This window comes from Echinops telfairi, unplaced genomic scaffold, assembly GCF_000313985.2.
Source record: "Echinops telfairi isolate 266 unplaced genomic scaffold, ASM31398v2 ScPeMD7_1;HRSCAF=3_0, whole genome shotgun sequence".
NCBI lineage: Eukaryota > Metazoa > Chordata > Mammalia > Afrosoricida > Tenrecidae > Echinops > Echinops telfairi.
The window spans coordinates 31063320-31082663 of NW_022103896.1; the positions used below are offsets into that span (position 1 = coordinate 31063320).

Sequence of the window (19344 nt, forward strand, 5' to 3'; positions counted from 1 at the left end):
AGTATGAGCCAATCAGTGGCAGTAATGACAGAGCATGCGCTGTTACGCAAAAACCACGATAGAGTGAAGCCGCGGAAGTCGAAGCATGAAGTGGCGAGGGTTCACTGTACTTGATTGGAGGTCCAATGTCCATCTGCTGCCTTAATGCTAAACCTATAAACCTATAAATATATCCACGTAGACCTATTTTCCCACCATCCTATATAAATATGTTTACATATGTACATGCCTGTATTTAGACCTCTTTTTGTATGCATTTTGTGACGCTGGTTTCTGCCCTCACAGTGTAATATAGCACTTTTCCCAGTTCCTCCCTCCATTTGCTGTTTCCATTTGTCCTTTCTTGCCCCTTCCTTCCTTCCTTCTGGGCTTTATTTTTGGGCAAATGCTGCCCTTTTGATCTCTTGTGATTGATTGTTATGAGGAGTATATTGTTCACAAATGTTAGTTGTGTGTTATTTGGCTGAAAGTTGATTGTGAATATAATATCTTTAGCACAGAAAAGCAATAAGTAACGAAAATAAAATTGGCACTATTTTAGAAAATAAACTGAAATTGCTAATCTTAAAGCTGTGGTCATTTTACAGACCAATAGTAAATTCAAAAAGATATAATAAACAGGCCTTATAAATGATAACAGTGGGGCTTTTTGGGGTGGAAATAAAATGACGTAAGTACCTTTAGAAATATAATTATTGAAGCAAGACAATGGCTCTTAAGCTTGGGACTCCTTTTCACTATTGAAAAATTAAGTAATTTTATGTTATGTTACGGTTTCGGTTTACATTTATATTTTATGTCAAATCTAATCAATTATATTTTAAAAGTGTTTAATGATGATTTTTAAATGAAAGAAATTAGTTAGAAACTGACTTCAATTTTTGACTTAATTGACAACTGTATTTTTATATCTCTTCATGTTTGAATTTCATTCAACTTCTGTAGGGTGATTTTGGTTGAATTGAATGAAGAAAATCTAGCTTCAGCTGTCTAAAATTAGAAAAGTGATGTTTTTCAATAGACTCCAGATAATTTTGGATATTTGAATTTTAATCATTGTAGATAATTTTTTGATAATATAACAGAACTCGGCAAGTAGTTATTTTTCAAAGGATATTTGTAATGGGAAATCCAAAACTGTCAGTGAAGTTTTTGTATTCTGATAAATTAAATTATATTGGTCTGCCTTGCCCTTTGAGTGGATCTATTTAGCCGTGTATGGTTTTATAACAATATTCATTGGTCAAATAGAACTTGCTGTTTCTGTGAGTTCAGTGCAGATTTTCCAAATGTGTTGACATATTATATTACATAATGCCAGTAATCATTCATTAACTCATTAGAAAAGGCTTTGAGTTTGGAAACTGGTCAAGTGCCTTGTGGCAGATACAAGTTTTCCAAAATTCTAGCTTTTCTTGAAAGCTAATAATTTTACCATTGGCAATAACTGTAATTATTTTTCTTGGGATGACAGACTGTTCATTCATCTAGAAAATGTCTGCCAAATACCTAAGTCCGAATACCCATGTTTTGTTTTGTCATTCTTTCAAATAAAAATGGTATTCTGTGTATGGGGTGCGGTGGGGTGGGGTGGGAAAAGAATAGCTCACTCAGTTGGCAGCTCAATCACACGAGTGCTTTTTCTCAACACATCCATGATACTAAAATATGCAAGTACATCAAAAGAGCTTTGTGCGTACTTCCCATTTAAATCCACAGAATGATGAATAATTGGGCTTGAGATACTTTTTAAAATTTTAAGTGAAACCTACATTCGGTCCTAAGTCAAGTGTACGATGATAAGGAAATCACAACAGTGTACTGCTTTACAATTTTAAGTGAAACCCACATTCTGTCCTATGTCGAGTGTGTGGTGATAAGGAAATCACAACAGTGTACATACTGCCAGTACAGTGATTTGTGCTCAGGTGCCATCAGAGCACATTTGTGCGTGTGCTGATAATTCAGCACATACTGCTTGCTTTACTGCGGTGTGCAGTCACAGTACAACAGGTGACTGTTAGAACAGTTTTACTCAAAGTCCTCTAATGCCCCACAAACCTTATCAAAAAACAAAAGTAGCCTGTTAGCAACATGCAGAAATGTGTCCCTCTCAGTAGTCTTAAAACTGTCTTTGTTCCTGAAACTTACAATCCACTTTGCTGCCTTCACTTGCCACCATCCTCTTTTCTTCCTCAGCAGATTGTGTGTGTGTGTTGGTTTGACAACTATTTTTCTGAATTTCATAGCCTTTAAGTGGGACAGCTACTCTGTCCAGTGTTACCATGTAATTAATTGCATGTGCTTGTCTGTTTTTAGTTGGCCTGTGTTAAACCATATACATGGATGGAGAAAGTGTCATATTCTTTTTAATTTCTAGTAGCATAGAGTTCAATTCCATGAGATTGAGTGCATGCTAAGTTGATAAGTTTATATAATGGATATACTCGAGTAAAAGCCAACCCAAATATCAGCTGAGGCACCTAATTTTACTACAAAAACGGCATTAAAAATGTGCTGAAGAACTCGGCTTATACTCAAGTATATATGGTAGGTTAGGAATTTTGATCTTTTTGCTTTCATAATGGGAAAGTACTTTGGAAATAATTTACATTTGTCCTTGAAGTGAAAATTTAGATGTCCATGAAGGTTAACGATTCTTACATAATATATATTATCATTTCTGTCATAATTAATTCTGAATCTAAATGGAGATGATTTACACAATTTAAAATGTTGAACTTTTAAATGTAACATAATATGCAAGATACAGTATCAGGTGTGAGATAAAGTAGTGTTCATCAGTTATTAGAGATGAAGCTTTGCCACTAAATGTAGATGCTATTAAGAAGGAAGAATGCATTTGTAATCTAATGCTGTAGTTACTCTCCAGTTGTAAAAAGAAAGGTTCAAAATGCACCTAGCAAATGAGTGCTTAATTTGTTTCCTAAATAAAAGTAACAAGGATTTCCTAAGAAATTTTACATTTTACCAGCTCTTCTAGACAGTATCCAATCACACACCCCCTTCCCTTATTTTCAGTCGTTTATATTTCTGTACTGATAGAACTTTCATGCAGGTATTTTTACCTGTTCTGGTTTAGGATGTCCTCTACGCTCTCCATCTCAAATTCCTCTATAACTTTTCTTCCTGCATAGGATTGCTATGAGGCAGAATTCACTCCGTGGCAGTGAGTTTATTTCAACTTTGGCCTGCCTCATTTATTTGTCATCCTCTCCTTCCAGAAATACTCTTTACTCCCAAAGCCTGCCTGGTTTTCTAGGTCTGACTCAGGTCTTTTTCTAGGTCTTTCACTTCCTCCAAGAAGTCATTCCTGTGTAGAAATGCATGTATTTGTTTTTAAATTATTTAATGCCATGAAATGAACTGTATCTTTCGCTTATAAGCATACTTGAGGTCATGGTTTTTGTTTCTTATATTGTTGCATCCTGCGCATAATACATACTTAAAATATCTGTTTTGAGGGCAGGGGTAGTACCCACTGCCATTGAGTCTATTCTGTGTTTGTTTTCCAAGATGGTAAGTCATTATGGGCACAATTATTATAATCCCATCGTGCTCATTGAATGATTGGTCCATTTAAACCACCAACCTTTAGGTTGGCAGTCCAACACTTAGCTAGCAGCTCTACCAGGGCTCCTATTATTGGGGCATATGTTAATGAATAAATTTTCCAATTTATAATCATGAAGTACTCTAGGGAAAACATTCCATAAAATTGTTTAAGTAGGATTATGCTTCCCTGAAAAAAATCTAAAATATATGTTTTTTAATCATGAGATTACACGTCAGAACACAAATACTAAGGCAGTCAACTTTTTTCAGAAGATAAATGAATCTTAATTTACCAAAAAAAGGGCAGCATAGCCAGCCACTGTTCCTAATAGGTTACAGTCCAAAATTGATTACACAGAAGGAACACAAGAATATATTTACATACACCTGAATTATACATGCTGAACACACTTAAGATGTATGATTGAGACATGGGGACGTTATAGTGCTGATGAAATTGAAAATTGAGTTGGCCTTCATTTAGATTCACAGAGAATAGAAGAGATGATAACCACTTCCCATTTATGTGCATTGAACTATTATATTCTCCACAACCCAACTTTGCCCTCTGCTGAAGGCAAGATGTGTTTCCATTTGGATCTTTCGTATGGACCTTGAAAGCATCTTATTAGAAACCTTCCTTTTGTTCTCCTTCTTGTCAAAGCCCAACCTAGGAACACCTGGATTCTTGCCTCCCTCCTGTGTGATACTAATTAACCTCGATGGTTTTTTGCAAGTTCATCCTTAGAAGTCTTTCCCTTCTGAGTCTGTTTGTTCCTCCTGCATAATTCCCAAGCTGTAGCTTGCATTTCTTTTACGTGGAGAATTACATGGTTGCTGTGCATCCAGTGTCTGCTTGCTTCTAATCGGGGTCTCCATTTTTCCAGGATCTCCTCTGTCTGGTGTCGCAGTTCATGCTGAGGTTTTCTGAAACATACTTCTCACACATACTTATTTTTAATGTAAGGAACGCTATCTTTAAGTACACCATTTAGCGATCGTAATTTAATCACCGTATTACACTATTTCCAAAACTTTGAGCATTCCTAGCAGATTTCTCCTTTCATCTGGGTTCTCTCGTCTAGCCTAATGATGTCAAGGCTCATCCATATTGTAGCAGTCTCAGAATTTTTCATTATGTCTGAATAGTATCCCATTGTACATAAAACCTTTTGTTTTCTCCCATTGATAAAAGGTGAGTTTTTCCACTCTGCGAATAAAGCTACAATGAACTTCAGTATATAATTATCTGTTTGCAATCCAGCTTTTGAGCCTTTTGGGTATATACCCAAGAGTGGATTTGCTGGGACATAACGTTATTTCTGTTCGACTCTTTGGAGAGCTGGCAAAAACTTGCGCACTAGTCTACATTCCTGCCAGTGATGGATGAGCGTTCCAATTTTCCCATATCCTTGCCAAGACTTGTTTTCCTTTTTTTAAAGAAAAAGATACTAGCCCCCCTAGGTGAGGGAGACAGACAGGGGGGCCTTCTACTCTGTTCTGCAGGGTCCCCAATGATTCGACTTTGACTCCTACATTGCTGCGAGTAAAGTGATATTTCATTGGTGATTTGATTTGCATTTTTAAAATGATTAGACATGAGCATTTTCATGATCACTTGTATACTTTCTTTGATGAAATGTTCAAGTTCTCTTTTTTTTGATTGGTCTATTTGTCTTGTTGAGTTTTAGGAATTTTGTACATGTTCTGGATGTTAATCTTTATCATTTATCAGGTATATTATTTGCATAATTTCCTCTTATAGGTTATGCTTGTTTTCTTGATAAAACCCTTTAATGAAAATAAGGTTTTAGCTTTAATAAAGTTGTTTATTTTTTTCTTTGGTTAATGTTTTCTATTTTAGCTCGTATAATGAGATCATCGATCGATTTTGAGTTATTAAAGTATGTCTACTAAAATTACTATTGCAAAGCTGCTATTAAGGAAAATAGTCATTCTCTTGTGTTCTTACATAAGGTCTCATAAGAGAATGTTGAAACAAGCAATTGTTGTGAGAGAGAATTGCAGTTTAAATGCTTGCACCTGAAAATCAAGTTTACTTGATGCACCTTTTAGTGGATGTGTAGTAAGTATCTTTTCCTAGGAATTGTTTTGTGTGTGGCTATTATTTTATATTGCATTGTTCAGAAAAGATTTTTAAGGAGGTAAAATTTACAGCTGGACAGTATTTGAATGTTAAGCCATTATTAGATCCTAGAACCCCCGAAAAGGTTCAAGCAACATCTTATATAGAGAATAAATACTGTAATAAAATAGAAAGATCGGGTAGTTTCATAATTTGGGAGAACTTGGAAGATAGGCTATCTTAGTTGGATCCTGAAGGATGCCTTGGATTTAGCCTCTCAAGGGGGATATATTTGAGAGAACAATCCATTTGGAGAGAATTTTAAGAAAGGAAGGAATGATAATAAGAGCTTTCAACACATGAAATAAATCCAGGAAAGGTAAACCCCTCAGAAGCAGTAACCATTCTGTGAGGGTGTGGGAAGGGAAGCGGGAGAGGGAAACTGGTAGCAATGATGGGTGTACAACCCCCACCCCCCAAAGGAGTTGAATATCAGAACTGTGGGTGAAGGAATACATTAGAGAGTGAAAGGTATGAAAATTAATATGTCGTTTATTAAGGGTTCATGGGGGGGTGGGGATAGAGAGAAACTAATACCAAGGGGCTCAAGTAGAAAGAAAATGTTTCGAAAATGATGGCATCATCTGTACAGTTTGTTTTATGTTAATTTATTTATGGATTGTTAATAATATATCTGTAAGAGCCCCCGATAAAATGACCAATTTTTTAAAATGAGGGAATGGAAGCAATCACTAGCATGTTATGATGGGAGATGGAACTATACAGATAATTTGGCATTTGAATGTTCAATTAAGAGAAACCCTAGCTACTAAGTAATGGTGGTAGGATTATGATCCTTAAGTCAGTCAGTCACCTATCACATGTATAATTGGGTTCATACTAGCGCGCTGGTTTTGTCACCAATTTTGATTTTTGAGATTAAATTCTGTTTCATTTATGTGGAGGCAATGTTCTTAAAATATTCATACTTGGTGTTTGAAGCCTTACTTTATTAAAACAGTATAATCTTTTTTTAAGTCATTGGGGGCTCATACAAGTCCTACCACAATCCATGCATACATCCATTGTGTCAAGCACCTTTGTACATTTGTTGTCATCATCATTCTCAAAACATTTTCTTTCTGCTTGACCCCTTGTTATCAGCTCCTCATTTTCCCCCTCCCTCCCCATCCCTCCTTCCATATGAACCCTTGATAATTCATAAATTATTTTTTCATGTCTTACACTGTCCGATGTCTTCCTTCACCCTCTTTTCAGTTGTCCGCCCCCCAGGGAGAAGGTTATATGTAGATCCTTGTGATCAGTTCCCCCTTTCTGCCCCACCTTACCTCCACCCTTCCAGTATCGCCACTCTCACCACTGGTCCTGAGGGGTTCCATTTGCCCTGGATTCCTTGTGTTTCCAGTTCCTATCTGTACCAGTGTACATCCTCTGGTCTAGCCAGATTTGTAAGGTAGAATTGGGATCATGATGGTGGGGGAAGCATTAAAGAAATAGAGGAAAGTTGTATATTTCATCATTGCTACACTGTACCCTGACTGGCTCTTCTCCTCTCCGTGACCCTTCAAAACAGTGTAATCGTAATGGGCTGTTTTAAGTTTTAAGTCTCATGACTGTGGATCTCAATATTCAATGTTTTAAATAGTAAATATTTTTTTTAATATTTTCCCCTTAGGTATCTTAATGCAATTCAGACAATGTGTCCACATATTCTCCGCTACTTGACTACAGCAGTCATAACAAACAAAGATGTTCGAAAGCGCCGACAGGTGCTAAAAGACCTAGTCAAAGTTATTCAGCAGGTAAAAACTAAAATCTTTCGTTGTTGTTTTTCTTAATGCCTAAACTTAAGGTGTAACTGTTCTATTTAAATTGATTCTTGGTTATTAAAGTAAAAACGTTTTAAAAGTAGGCAAAGCTCTCCATGTAGTTTATAGCTAACCCTTCATTGGCCATGTACACTCTAAGTTAGGGTTCAGTAGGAATGGTTGTTGCGCTCTGCTAGGTGGACACATCTGCATTCTATGTTTGTGTTGCTCTTTTGCAAAGACTAGAGAACATGCGGAGCCTGTCGTTGGACCACTACCTGCATACATTGTAAGAGGTGGCCTTTCCACAGAGTGCGCTCTGAGTGGTTTCCAGGTTGTGGCATGTGGGGCCCTGGTAGTGTAGTGGGCTTATGCTTTGAGCTATTAACCACAAAGTCACCAATTTGAACCCATCAGCCACTGTAAGGGAGAAAGATGAGATTTTTTGTTTCTTAAAGATTTATAGCCTTCAAAACCCCAAACGCAGTTCTGTTCATTTCTGTAGAGTCACTGTGAGTAGGAATCAACTCAGTAGCAATGAGTTTGGAGTTTTGGCTTTTTAAGTTCTGAAAAAGCTGAAGATCTTACTGATTGATCATAGTGAGCTTCTTAATAATAATTTTAGATTGTATAAAGTTAAGTTGTATATTTCATCATTGCTACACTGTACCCTGACTGGCTCTTCTCCTCCCTGTGACCCTTCAAAAAGACTTAGCAATGAGTTAAATACAATGGTGTAACTGACATTCACTAAGGTCTGAATATCCCGAGCTAACATCATTTTTATAATCGAGGAAAATCCTCACGTTTTTATTGACTAAGATAATTTTGAAGTCAGCGTTTTAAAGCTTTTGGGAAGGGTTCTAGAGCAGTGGTTCTCAACCTTCCTAATGCTGTGACCCTTTTATACAGTTCCTCATGTTGTGGTGACTCTCCAACCATAAAATTATTTTCATTGCTACTTCATAACTCATTTTGCTACTGTTATGAATCAGGTGACCCCTGTAAAAGGATCGTTTGACCCCCAAAGGGGTAGTGATAGTGACTCACTGGTTGAGAACCGCTGCTCTAGAGTGAACATTTGGAGAACATGGTCTGGAAGGCAGTGTAAACTTACACTGTGATCTGGACTTGGGGTAGGAGTAATTAACTGTTTTCAGTGGATGCTAAAATGAATTGTATGGAAAGAGAAAACAAATATTGTGGTATTCCGCAAACAATCTGATAAAAAAAAAATTAAGTGAGTACCAACTTCCCCCTGACTTTGTTTTACAGGAATCTTACACGTACAAGGACCCAATTACAGAGTTTGTTGAATGCTTGTATGTAAACTTTGACTTTGATGGTGCACAGAAAAAGCTGAGGGAATGTGAATCAGTAAGTCTGAATTTTTACTTATAAATTAATATAGTACTGAATATTTAGATGTTTAGGAATTTACCTTGTAGTGGTTTAATTAAAATTAATAAAAGTACTTGTCATAAAAGTATTAATTTTAGGGTTGGACAGAAACGTGCAAGGGGAAAGAAGGCTAGAATTGTGTTGCTGCAGAGTACCCCTTTTGCCGAGGCAGTTTGAAAACATTGGGGTGATTTGATTCCATTTTTCCACCGAAGGGCCCACCCACCCCCTATAAATAGACACGACTGAGGGAGGGACACACACTTCACAATTGAGATTGTCCGTTTGTCTCCCAAGTGGGTCCCCAACCTTTCTAATTTTTGACATGATTTATTTTACTTTTGTGATAATACAGTCAAGCTGTCTTCTGTTTAACAAAAACTAAAGTACCTTCAGTCTTTCAGACTTAGATTTGATTTCTTTAAATAATAAGTTGTCTTTTTAAAATAGTAAGTTAATGTGGATTGACTTGTATGCCCCCAGGGTATGCATCAACTCCAGGCCATGAGTCTCAGCTGTTTTGCTGTTTTATACCATTTATGTAGTAATCTAATTTGACATTTGTATTATGATGTGATCATCCTCCATTATGTGGCCTGATGTAAGAGGATTAGAGTGGGATGGATACGCCACCCTCACTCTCTTCACAGCCTGTTCACAAGTAAGGGCTATTACAGTGTTGTGCCGCTGCGTAGGGTTTTCTTGGCTTTATGGAAGGAGATCAGAAGGTTTCTGTTCCTTTCATCCTTCTGTGACTTCTATGACATAGAATGCCCACCTACAGCTGTGGTTTAGTGAGAATCTGTTACCTCACTTCTAAGGCATGCTGCCGTTTGGTGACGGCATGAATCTGAAGAAACGGACCTCATCCCACCAACCTCAGCACTACAGACCACTTGGGACATATGTGTCCCACTATCAAAATTTATTTTGCTTTGAAATGTTGTTTATTGCATTCAAAATGCCTTCCATTATTGAAAACACATGGTTTTAACAACAACAAAATCAGCAAATAATTTGGTCTTGAAAGGTTTAACATTATTAGTGGATCAAACAAACATTCCAATTGTTATGCCCCCACCCCCCCCACCCCCCAGTCTTCTCTCACTGCTTTGTAAATTATTGGAAGCGTGAAGATAGTGTCAATGGAAAGTGCTGTGGTGTAGAAGAGTTAATGCTATTAGATAGGATTTGTACTGAACAAGTAAAGCAGCAGGCAAATATCATGGTTTTAAAATTTTTTAGGGTTTAAAAAAAAGTAGTAGTTTTTAAAATTGCTTGTCAGCGTGATTAATTCTTTCTATAATTTAATGACCCAGGTGCTTGTGAATGACTTCTTCCTGGTAGCTTGTCTTGAAGATTTCATTGAAAATGCCCGACTCTTCATATTTGAGACTTTTTGTCGCATCCATCAATGTATCAGCATTAAGTAAGAATACCTAATTTGATTTGTAGAATGTACTTTTTAAGTTTCTGCAAGTTTCCATTTACTGTAAAGTTTCACTTAATAGGATTCTAGTTTAATTACATGTTAATTTTATTTCCTTTTGCTTTTAGAAGAAAAAAGACAATTTGATAGTGATTTATTAAGGATCTTAATTTGTGAGAGTTGTTGAGTGCTACTCAGCACTCCCTCTTCAGCTTCCCCTGTGTGCAGCGCAGTCTGCTGGTTGTTGGAAATGATCGCCTCAAGGCAGTGCATAACTGTTGGTTACCTTTCTTAAGAGTAAATACTACCAGGCTGTTACTTAAAGAGAAAAGTGATGAATAGCATTGATGGTTTCCAACAGGAGTTCAAATGAGTTAGTCTATGGTAAATCAGAAATTCTGTTGAAAGACCACCACATTTGGTAATCATTTCAGTTAATTGAGTTTGTTTTATTTAATTATGTATTTGACTTCCTATATCGTAAGTGCCTATGACATGCTAAAATGTTGAAACATGGAAAAATTATTGTGAACTTCAGTTAAAATTTTCTCTGTTCTGTGAAAAAAAGTATTGGGAAAAATGTGTGGCTTACATAACCTATTAGAAACTAATTTTACGTATTAGAGTTTGAAAACTAACAAGTGCCCTTGGCTACAGATGACGTCAAACTAAATGCTCAAAATTTTTTTTTACAAACTTGCTGCTTTATTGTTTGTCTCTAAGGAATTGTATGTAGGCCAAATTCCCTTTCTTTAATGTCATTTGTTTTGCTAAGGCATCCATACTTGCTTGCCTCATTTTGGTGAGTTGTCATTGAAGTGGTTGTCCAGAGTTGGAAGTCTAGTGTGTTCATGGGCTTTTCCTATGGGAAAAGCAGTGTGATTGGTGCTCTTACAGCTATCAGGCCGATGGCTTTAACCTTGAGTACTCTTCAATACATGTAGTTGCTGTGAAAGAAAGAGATAGGTATGTTTTATGTGGCACTGTAGTAGATAACAGCTAAGTTCTTAGGTTACTTTTTGTTTTCAAGATTGATAATTAGGGCTTGCCAATGAGCGGTTAGTATTTTGGTTTTCTTTGTGGAATTTTCCCCATTCCTCATTAGAATCTGGGCACTTGGATTTGGGTGTTGATTGGTCTGTTCTTGTTTGTTTGGTCTGGAAATTAAGTGCCTCTGTTTTGAACCTTTTGAAAGCAGACTCTGTATCTTTAAGACCGTGCGTACTAACCTTATATACCATGTATTTTAAGTAAATATTTGTGCAAGATGGTTTGTGTAGGTCTAGCTTTTTTTATTAGCTAAGCTTGAGGGCAACTGGTTTTGAGTATTGTTGCAACAACCAGGGTAATAGATCACTTTAACAGAAATATTTTCTAACAGTGTAATATGCTAACAGTCCAAATCCAGAGTTTTGGTTCTCAGGAGAAGCTTTCTCTCTGGCCTCTGGAAGAGCATCAGTGTAAAATTTGCCAGGCAGTGGTTGTGATCCATAGGACTCGGCCCAGCGCCTGTTTCTGCATATTGCTCAGGCTTCTGTATAAATACAGCAAGTATCTTATTTCTGACTCCAAGAATTTGAAATCCATAATGACCAGCAGCCACAAACTTGATCTTTAAACAGCACATGGAGGGGTGGGGCCGGGGTGTAGTAATTGTCTAATTCTGAGGTTTTTAAAGCTTGAAGTATCCTTGTACATCAGAATCATCTGGAGAACTTAAAAAAATCCCTGGCCTCTTCCCTGACCCTGTGAATCAAAATCTCTGGAATGAAGGCTTGACAACTAGAGGGTCTGGAATGAGAGCTTCCCAGGCATTTCTTTTGTAGTCGGCCTTGTGGAACCATCATTGTGAATTGTGACTTACACTCTTGATCATGTATCCCGCAGGCAAGTTTAAAAGAAATAAAGATAATGGATGACTGACCCCAATCTTTTAAAAAAATTTTCAAACATTTTATTGAGGCCTCTTAAAGCTCTTGTAACAATCCATACATCAGTTGTATCAAGCACATTTGTACATATGTTGCCATCATTATTTTCTAGACATTTATTTTCTCTTGAGCCTTAAGCTCCCTTCTCCCCTCTCCCCATGGTCCCTTGATAAATTATAAATTCTTATTTTCTTATTTTACACTGACCCCTATCTTAAAATGGGAAATCCTAGCATACGCTATATCTATTTTTTAAAAGCTTCCTTACTATTCTGATGTAAAATCTTTCCACCCCTCAGACGGTTTTATTTTAAGACGATTATATCATAAGATAAAATGCAGGGCTATTCCCTCACCTCATTGCATGCTTTCTGCCCATTGTGATATATTACAAAATAATAGTAAAGTGTCACAACCAGGTGATAGATTCAAGATGCAGAACATTACCAATACCGCGAAGCACCTTCTTGCTGAACTTTTATAAATAAGTGCATGCTTTTTTTCCCCCTCCCAAAATCTGTGCCCCAATCCTGTAGTTTCTTTTTTTATATAATCATTTTATTAGGGGTTCATACAACTCTTATCACAATCCATACACACATCAATTGTGTAAAGCGCATTTGTACATCATTCTCAAAACATTTCCTCTCCACTTAAACCCCCGGCATTAGGTCCTCATTTTTCCCCTCCCTCCCCGCTCCTCTCTCCCCCATGAGCCCTTGATAGTTTATAAATTGTTATTTTGTCATATCTGCCCTGTCCGACGTCTCCCTTCACCCACTTTTCTGTTGTCCGTCCCCCAGGGAGGAGGTCACATATAGTTCCTTGTAATTGGTTCCCTCTTTCCTACCCACTCTCCCTCTACCCTCCCTGTTTCGCCACTCACACCAGTGGTCCTGTAGGGCTCATCCGCCCTGGACTCCCTGTATTTTCAGTTCCTATCTGTACCAGTGTACATCCTCTGGTCTAGCCAGACTTGCAAGATCGAATTCAAGTCATGGTAGTGGGAGCGGGGAGGAAACATTTAGGAACTAGAGGAAAGTTGTATTTCTCATCGTTGTTACATCACACCCTGACTGGCTCATCTCCTCCCCGAGACCCCTCTGCAAGGGGATCTCCAGTGGCCTACTAATGGGCTTTGGATCTCCACTCCACACTCCCCCCATCATTCACTATGGTAAGATTTTTTTGTTCTGATGATGCCTTATACCTGATCCCTTCGACACCTCGTGGTTGCATAGGCTGGTGTGCTTCTTCCATGTGGGCTTTGTTGCTTCTGAGCTAGATGGCCACTTCAAGCTTATTTTAAGACCCCAGACGCTATATCTTTTGATAGCCGGGCACCATCAGCTTTCTTCACCACGTTTGCTTATTCACCCGCTTTGTCTTCAGTGGTTGTGTCGGGAAGGTGAGCATCATAGAATGCCAATTTAATAGAAGAAAGTATTCTTGCGTTAAGGGAGTACTTGAGTGGAGGCCCAATGTCCTTCTGCTACCTTAATGATACACCTATAAATATAGGCTCTTAGATCTATTTCCCCATCCTCATATAAATATATTTGCATATGTACATGTCTTTATCTAGACCTCTATAAATGCCCTTTGCCTCCCAGCTCTTTCCTCTATTTCCCTTGATTCTCCTCCTGTCCCACTATCATGCTCAGTCCTCACCAGGATTTCAGCACTTCCTCTTTGTTACATTCCCCTTGATCATGCCCTACCAGGTCTCCCCAATCCTGTAGTTTCAAGAGTAAGCAAAACCTTTTTGGGGGTAAGATAGCAACATATTATTTCCCGTGATTATGATTAATAACAGCACGATTAATATTGCCATTCAACGAAAATGTTAACTTAGTTTTTTTTTCTGCTTCAATGACAAGGAGAATACTTTCAGAAAGCTCAAAATACAGAGAAAGAAACCCACATTAAATGTTGAACAAATAATTGTGAAATTACAAATTCTGATAGTTTTGAAAAAAAAATCCTGAGTGATAGGAGAGAATGACATGAGCATCATTTATATTTTGGAGTTGGGTTGTGATAAAGATTATTCTTGACTTTAATGTCTAGGTTTTAATACCCACTGCAGTGGCTACACACAACTCATAGTATTCAGGATTAAAGGGTGTGTTAAGGAAGGTCGATTGCAATGGAAATCAGAAATACTCAGGATCGACTTGCTCATCAAGAAATATTACAAAGTTTGTGGCATAGAGGTAACACTCTGGACTGATAATAGATTAGCAGTTTGAAATGCTTCCAGGGAGAAAACAGGCTTTCCACTCCTGCAAACAGTTAACAGTCTCACAAACCTACTGGGGCAGTTCTACCTCTCCCTATAGAGGTGTCATGAGTCAGAATTGACCCCCATTAGCAGTGAGATGCTAATAAATGCAAAATGGGCACACCACTCCACTGGAAGCCTCCACCTCAACCCAAAGGCTTTCAGCTCAAGCTCCTTGGGTCAACAAATTCCGCTCTCCCAATTAAGTGCCTAGCAGCACCCAACTCCACAAACCAGCTTCCTGCCCCAAAGCACACAGCTTTATTTACTCCTTGGGCTGGGAAGTCCACTGCTGTTTCATGTTCTGGCTCCTGGTTCTGCTGCTGCTTCTCTCATGTGGCAGCTGCCTTTTGGATCCAGGAGGTTCACTGCAGCGGGATCTTGAAATTCAGAGAACATATTCCATTCCAGTCTCTCGCTGGTAGTGAAACACACCCCTTCTGAGAGGGCGCATTTAATATGCTTCAGGATGACATTCCCATCAGTTTGGTTCACAATTACTCACAGGTGAATCCACTTTTTCACCAGACCCTAGAACAGCCACATTAAAGAATTCACTGCCCCTGCAACTGTACCCTGGGAAATTCTTGAAGTATAATATCTTTAATTCACAACTAAGCTAAACTTTTTTCCCATTGGTATACTAATTAAGACAAATTACTCCATTCACTAGTTTTTGCTGGCCTGTCCCTGCCTATAATTAGTTTAAAGCTATTTAATATGGGGAGGGGGTGCCTCTAGCCTCCATGCCTGCCCCAGTGGACTAGTTTCAGCTGCTCAATAGAACAGTGCTACAAAGTCCATGCTCTTAAACAACTTGTTCCATTGTGATTTGGAACAGTCTCTGTTAATAGGTTTCTTAACTAAATGACTGTAAGCACGTGTGATGGTCATATCTTTAGAAAAATGCGTATTAAGAATGTTTATCAGTTTATATACAACCCTATAGATTTGTAGGATAAGTTACAAATCTGTTTACCATAAAGTGTGCAACATCTGTCAAGAAAAATTACTGTGGTAGGATTTAATTTAGTATAGCTGAATAGTATATCAGATATGGTGTGTGTCTGAAATTTAAAAGCTGTTCTAAAATAATTCTTGGACCCGTTTTCAATTGTAGATAAAAACGAAGTATGGAAGTAATATTTTGAATGTTGTATGATAAACATGTTGGAGCATACATTAATATAATTTCCCTACAGGGGTTAGTTTTGGCTTTTCACAAAACACAGTAATATTTGCCAACTAGTCTTGCATTTCTTTAAGTTATGAAGTCATTCTACTTTGCTTAGTTTATTAAGTAACATTTTAGGTCTTAATATTTTTCTTAAAGGTCCTATAAAACTGTGCAACAACGTCTGTTCAGGGTCGTTCTGATATTAAAGAGAAATTAAAAGATCCTTTTCCAGAGGAAGCGAAAATAGCGTTAAAATCCAGACTTTATTGTATGTCTGTGTTAAGTGTACAATGCCTGGTGGTATTCTCCTCACTTAATGTCTTGGAGGTTGTAAAACCCAGTGAGGCTTTTCAGTTGTCACCGGCAGCATGTATTATACAATTTTTCAGTAGTGTTCTATTTCCTGCTCTTCATTTTACATTTAAACATAGTTTATACTCAACACTTTGTCTTTAGTTAGGTGTTATAACATATCTTGATATTTCCAGATCCTTATCCTGGTAGGGAGGGTGTTTTGGAGAGCTCACGGGAGGGAAACCATCTAATCAGTAGCGTTGACCACCTTTCAGAAAACCAGCCTTGAGATGTGAAAACCTCATTGGTTCCCTAGGGCTAGATTCATCTATTGTTTTCTTAAGTTGGAGCCCTAGTGGACTGCTAACCAGCCCCCGTGCAGGAGAAAGATGAAGCTGCCTTTAGTCTCAGAAATCCTAGGGAGCAGCTTGTCTCTGTCCTCTAGTAGCGTCTCTGAGTTGGAATTGACTTGATGTCAGTCAGGTATATGCTCGTAAGTAGGACTACTGGTCCCACTTAATAAGAACAGGAAAAGTCTGAATTTATGCTTAGAAGCATGACTAAGTTTAATTAATGTAGTTAATGTGTTTGTGTGTTGTGCTCATCCCCACGTTTCCTTTACCCTCGCCTCCCTGTAAGCACCAAGGTATGCAGCTTTTGATGAGAAAACCATTTCTCCTGAATTTTTCTCTTACAATAGTGGCCTCATACAGAATTTGTCTTGATGGGATAGACTAACTTTAGTGAACACAGTGTCTTCCAAATTCTTCCTCCGTGTTGCAGGGTGCTTGCTTTTGTAGGCCTGAATCATGCCCCCTTGAATGGATGTACCAGAATTTACTTGTCCATTCTTTCACAGATGGGTATTTTGTGTCCATATTTTTGTCATGGTAGAAAACATGCTGATGAATACAAATGTGCTTATTTCTGTTCCTGTCTTATTCTTTATGTATTTGGGCTATGGATGGTTGGGTCTTCCTGTTTGCATTTGTTTAAGAAAGCGCCACATTATTTTCCACAGTGGTTGCACAATCCTGCAGTCCCATGAGCAGTGAATGAGGGGGTCTAGTCTCTACACAGCCTCCCCTACGTTTGTTATAAAATACCTATTTTCATGCTGCCTATAGACAAGGTTGAGATTTTAGTTTAATTGAAAATGATTTTTGTTTCAAAAATCTGAAAGTAGATATTTTACCAGAAATTATGCATCTGATGAATTCTGTCTTTATACTAAATGATTTCATGTAACGTGGTCTAGGCTAGCATAAGCCAACTTGGACTTAAATTTAATTTCATATTTTCATTTTTAAATGTTTACTCTTGTAGACTTTCAGGATTTCATTCTATTCGTTCATTTTTTAGCTTTGTCTGTGTTAGTATTAAAAGAAACTGGACAAGTGTCACATTCCTTAATTGAATTTGAGAGCTTGGTAACCCGAGATGCTATCCATCATTTACTAATATTTTGGGGCCCTTATTTCAAGTTTTTCTTCAACTTGATTAAAGGATCAGCAAGCACAATGTAAACAGTAAATATCCCTAACGTGGAATTAAGGGTCAGGGCATGCAGACATAGATGAGTTCAGATCACCACTGGCCGCGTTGGAATGAGTGTTGGAGTATGGCTGTCAAGCAGAGGAAGGGCCTTTCAAAGCAGTCAGAGTGCCTCTTTCCTGCGTGTGCTCGCCCTCACACCCCTGATCTGTGTCTGCCTTTCTCCGCTCTCCGGGACCATGGTCGGCAGTTACGTAGGGCATAACTCCAAACAGTGCTCCAAAGTTTACAGCACAAGCAGGGGCCGTTTTCATGATTTTTATCATTGCTAATGTTCCATGTGGTGAGTATAATTATTAAACAACATAGCACGACGTATCTCCCATAGATCAGTCCTTGTTAAACACTGCTAAGTGTAAAGCACTGGTGGGGAGCTGGGCAGATTCCCCTAGATGCCGATGGCAGTGCCCCATCTGCAGTGGCTCTCCCAGCGTGGGTGTTGAAATGTGATAGAGTGTAAGGTGCACAGTAAGCTGAGCGGGACAGGTGGTGAGGGTCTTGCGTGACACCGTTTCCAGCCCCACTCAGCAGTGCTGTCCGTACTCTTGTCACCAGCATGCTGGCGGATAAACTGAACATGACCCCAGAAGAGGCTGAACGGTGGATTGTGAATTTGATTAGAAATGCGAGACTGGACGCCAAGATCGATTCTAAATTAGTAAGTATTTTGTGCGTTAAGCGACATTTCTAACTGTGAGTTGCTGAATATTTCACCTTTGTTTTGCTTGGGGGCATTTTTGTTGTTGTTGTTGTTGTTGTTGAGTGAACATTGTTTATCTATAGTGTTACATCTTTCTGGGTACCTTCCCTGTGACGTTCAGTCAGGATTAACAGGATCCCTTTCCCTGTGTTTCATTTCAGGGTCACGTGGTGATGGGTAACAATGCAGTCTCACCCTATCAGCAAGTGATTGAAAAGACCAAGAGCCTTTCGTTTAGAAGCCAGATGTTGGCCATGAATATTGAGAAGAAACTTAATCAGAATAGTAGATCAGAGGTAAACATAACGAGTTTTCTGTTTGGTGTGGGATCTAGCAACAATAGAACACAAATTATTACTTAGACTTGATTTGAAAACATATTTAATATCGTATAAAAATTACTAACATTAAAAGAATTTTTTTTCTTAGATGCATTCTATGCATTCTTCAAGGAAACGGAAAAACATGAAGTGTTCCTAGTTTATTATAACTATGTTTCTTTTCTTACTCTTCCTGTGTGACTTCATTAGCTCGTTTCCTCAGGGCTTTCTTTAACACATCATTTTGATACTGGCAGATGATAACTTACATGTGTAGCGCTCTTTCAAGTGCTTTGAAATGTTTTCCTAAATCTAAAGAATTAGTTCTGTAAAAATGTTATCTTACTCCATGTACTAGTGTTGCTGTTATACAAATTTTCATTTTATCTTTAGTAATCATGTTGAAAAGAAAAAAAAATTGTATTTTGGTAGAGATCCTATTGAAGGAACTTTAGTAGCTTTGTTATAATTGAAACCCAAGCTGCCCTTCAGGCTTCTTCAATATAATTACCTGGGAAGAGAAGGGAAGCCATTAGGAAGTAGCGTGGAACATTTGAGGACTCACTCAATTGACGTTTTAGGAACAAGCTTGTGCCACCCAGTATTAGGAGAAAAGAATTAGAAACTTGTCCTTGCCAATTGTGACCTGAAAACAGCTTTTATGTAATACTTGTGTCTTTTGTGCTTAAGAATGTTGTTAGTGTTGGTGAGACTGTCATTGTTATCCTATATAATTGCTCCCACATGATACCAGATATTTTCA

The 19344-nt window shown here is 38.0% G+C and overlaps 1 protein-coding gene across 1 annotated transcript in view; it reads left to right on the forward strand.

Moving 5' to 3' along the window:
* The window catches only part of EIF3E (eukaryotic translation initiation factor 3 subunit E), a 42989-nt gene extending 24351 nt beyond the window's left edge, over positions 1–18638 (forward strand). The window contains exons 7-11 of the mRNA XM_013006673.3: positions 7359–7485; positions 8767–8868; positions 10212–10321; positions 18117–18219; positions 18423–18638. Coding sequence (XP_012862127.2) covers positions 7359–7485; positions 8767–8868; positions 10212–10321; positions 18117–18219; positions 18423–18623 — 643 coding nt within the window. The 3' untranslated portion in view covers positions 18624–18638. The remainder of the gene's footprint in view (positions 1–7358; positions 7486–8766; positions 8869–10211; positions 10322–18116; positions 18220–18422) is intronic.
* The last annotated feature ends 706 nt before the right edge of the window (positions 18639–19344 follow it).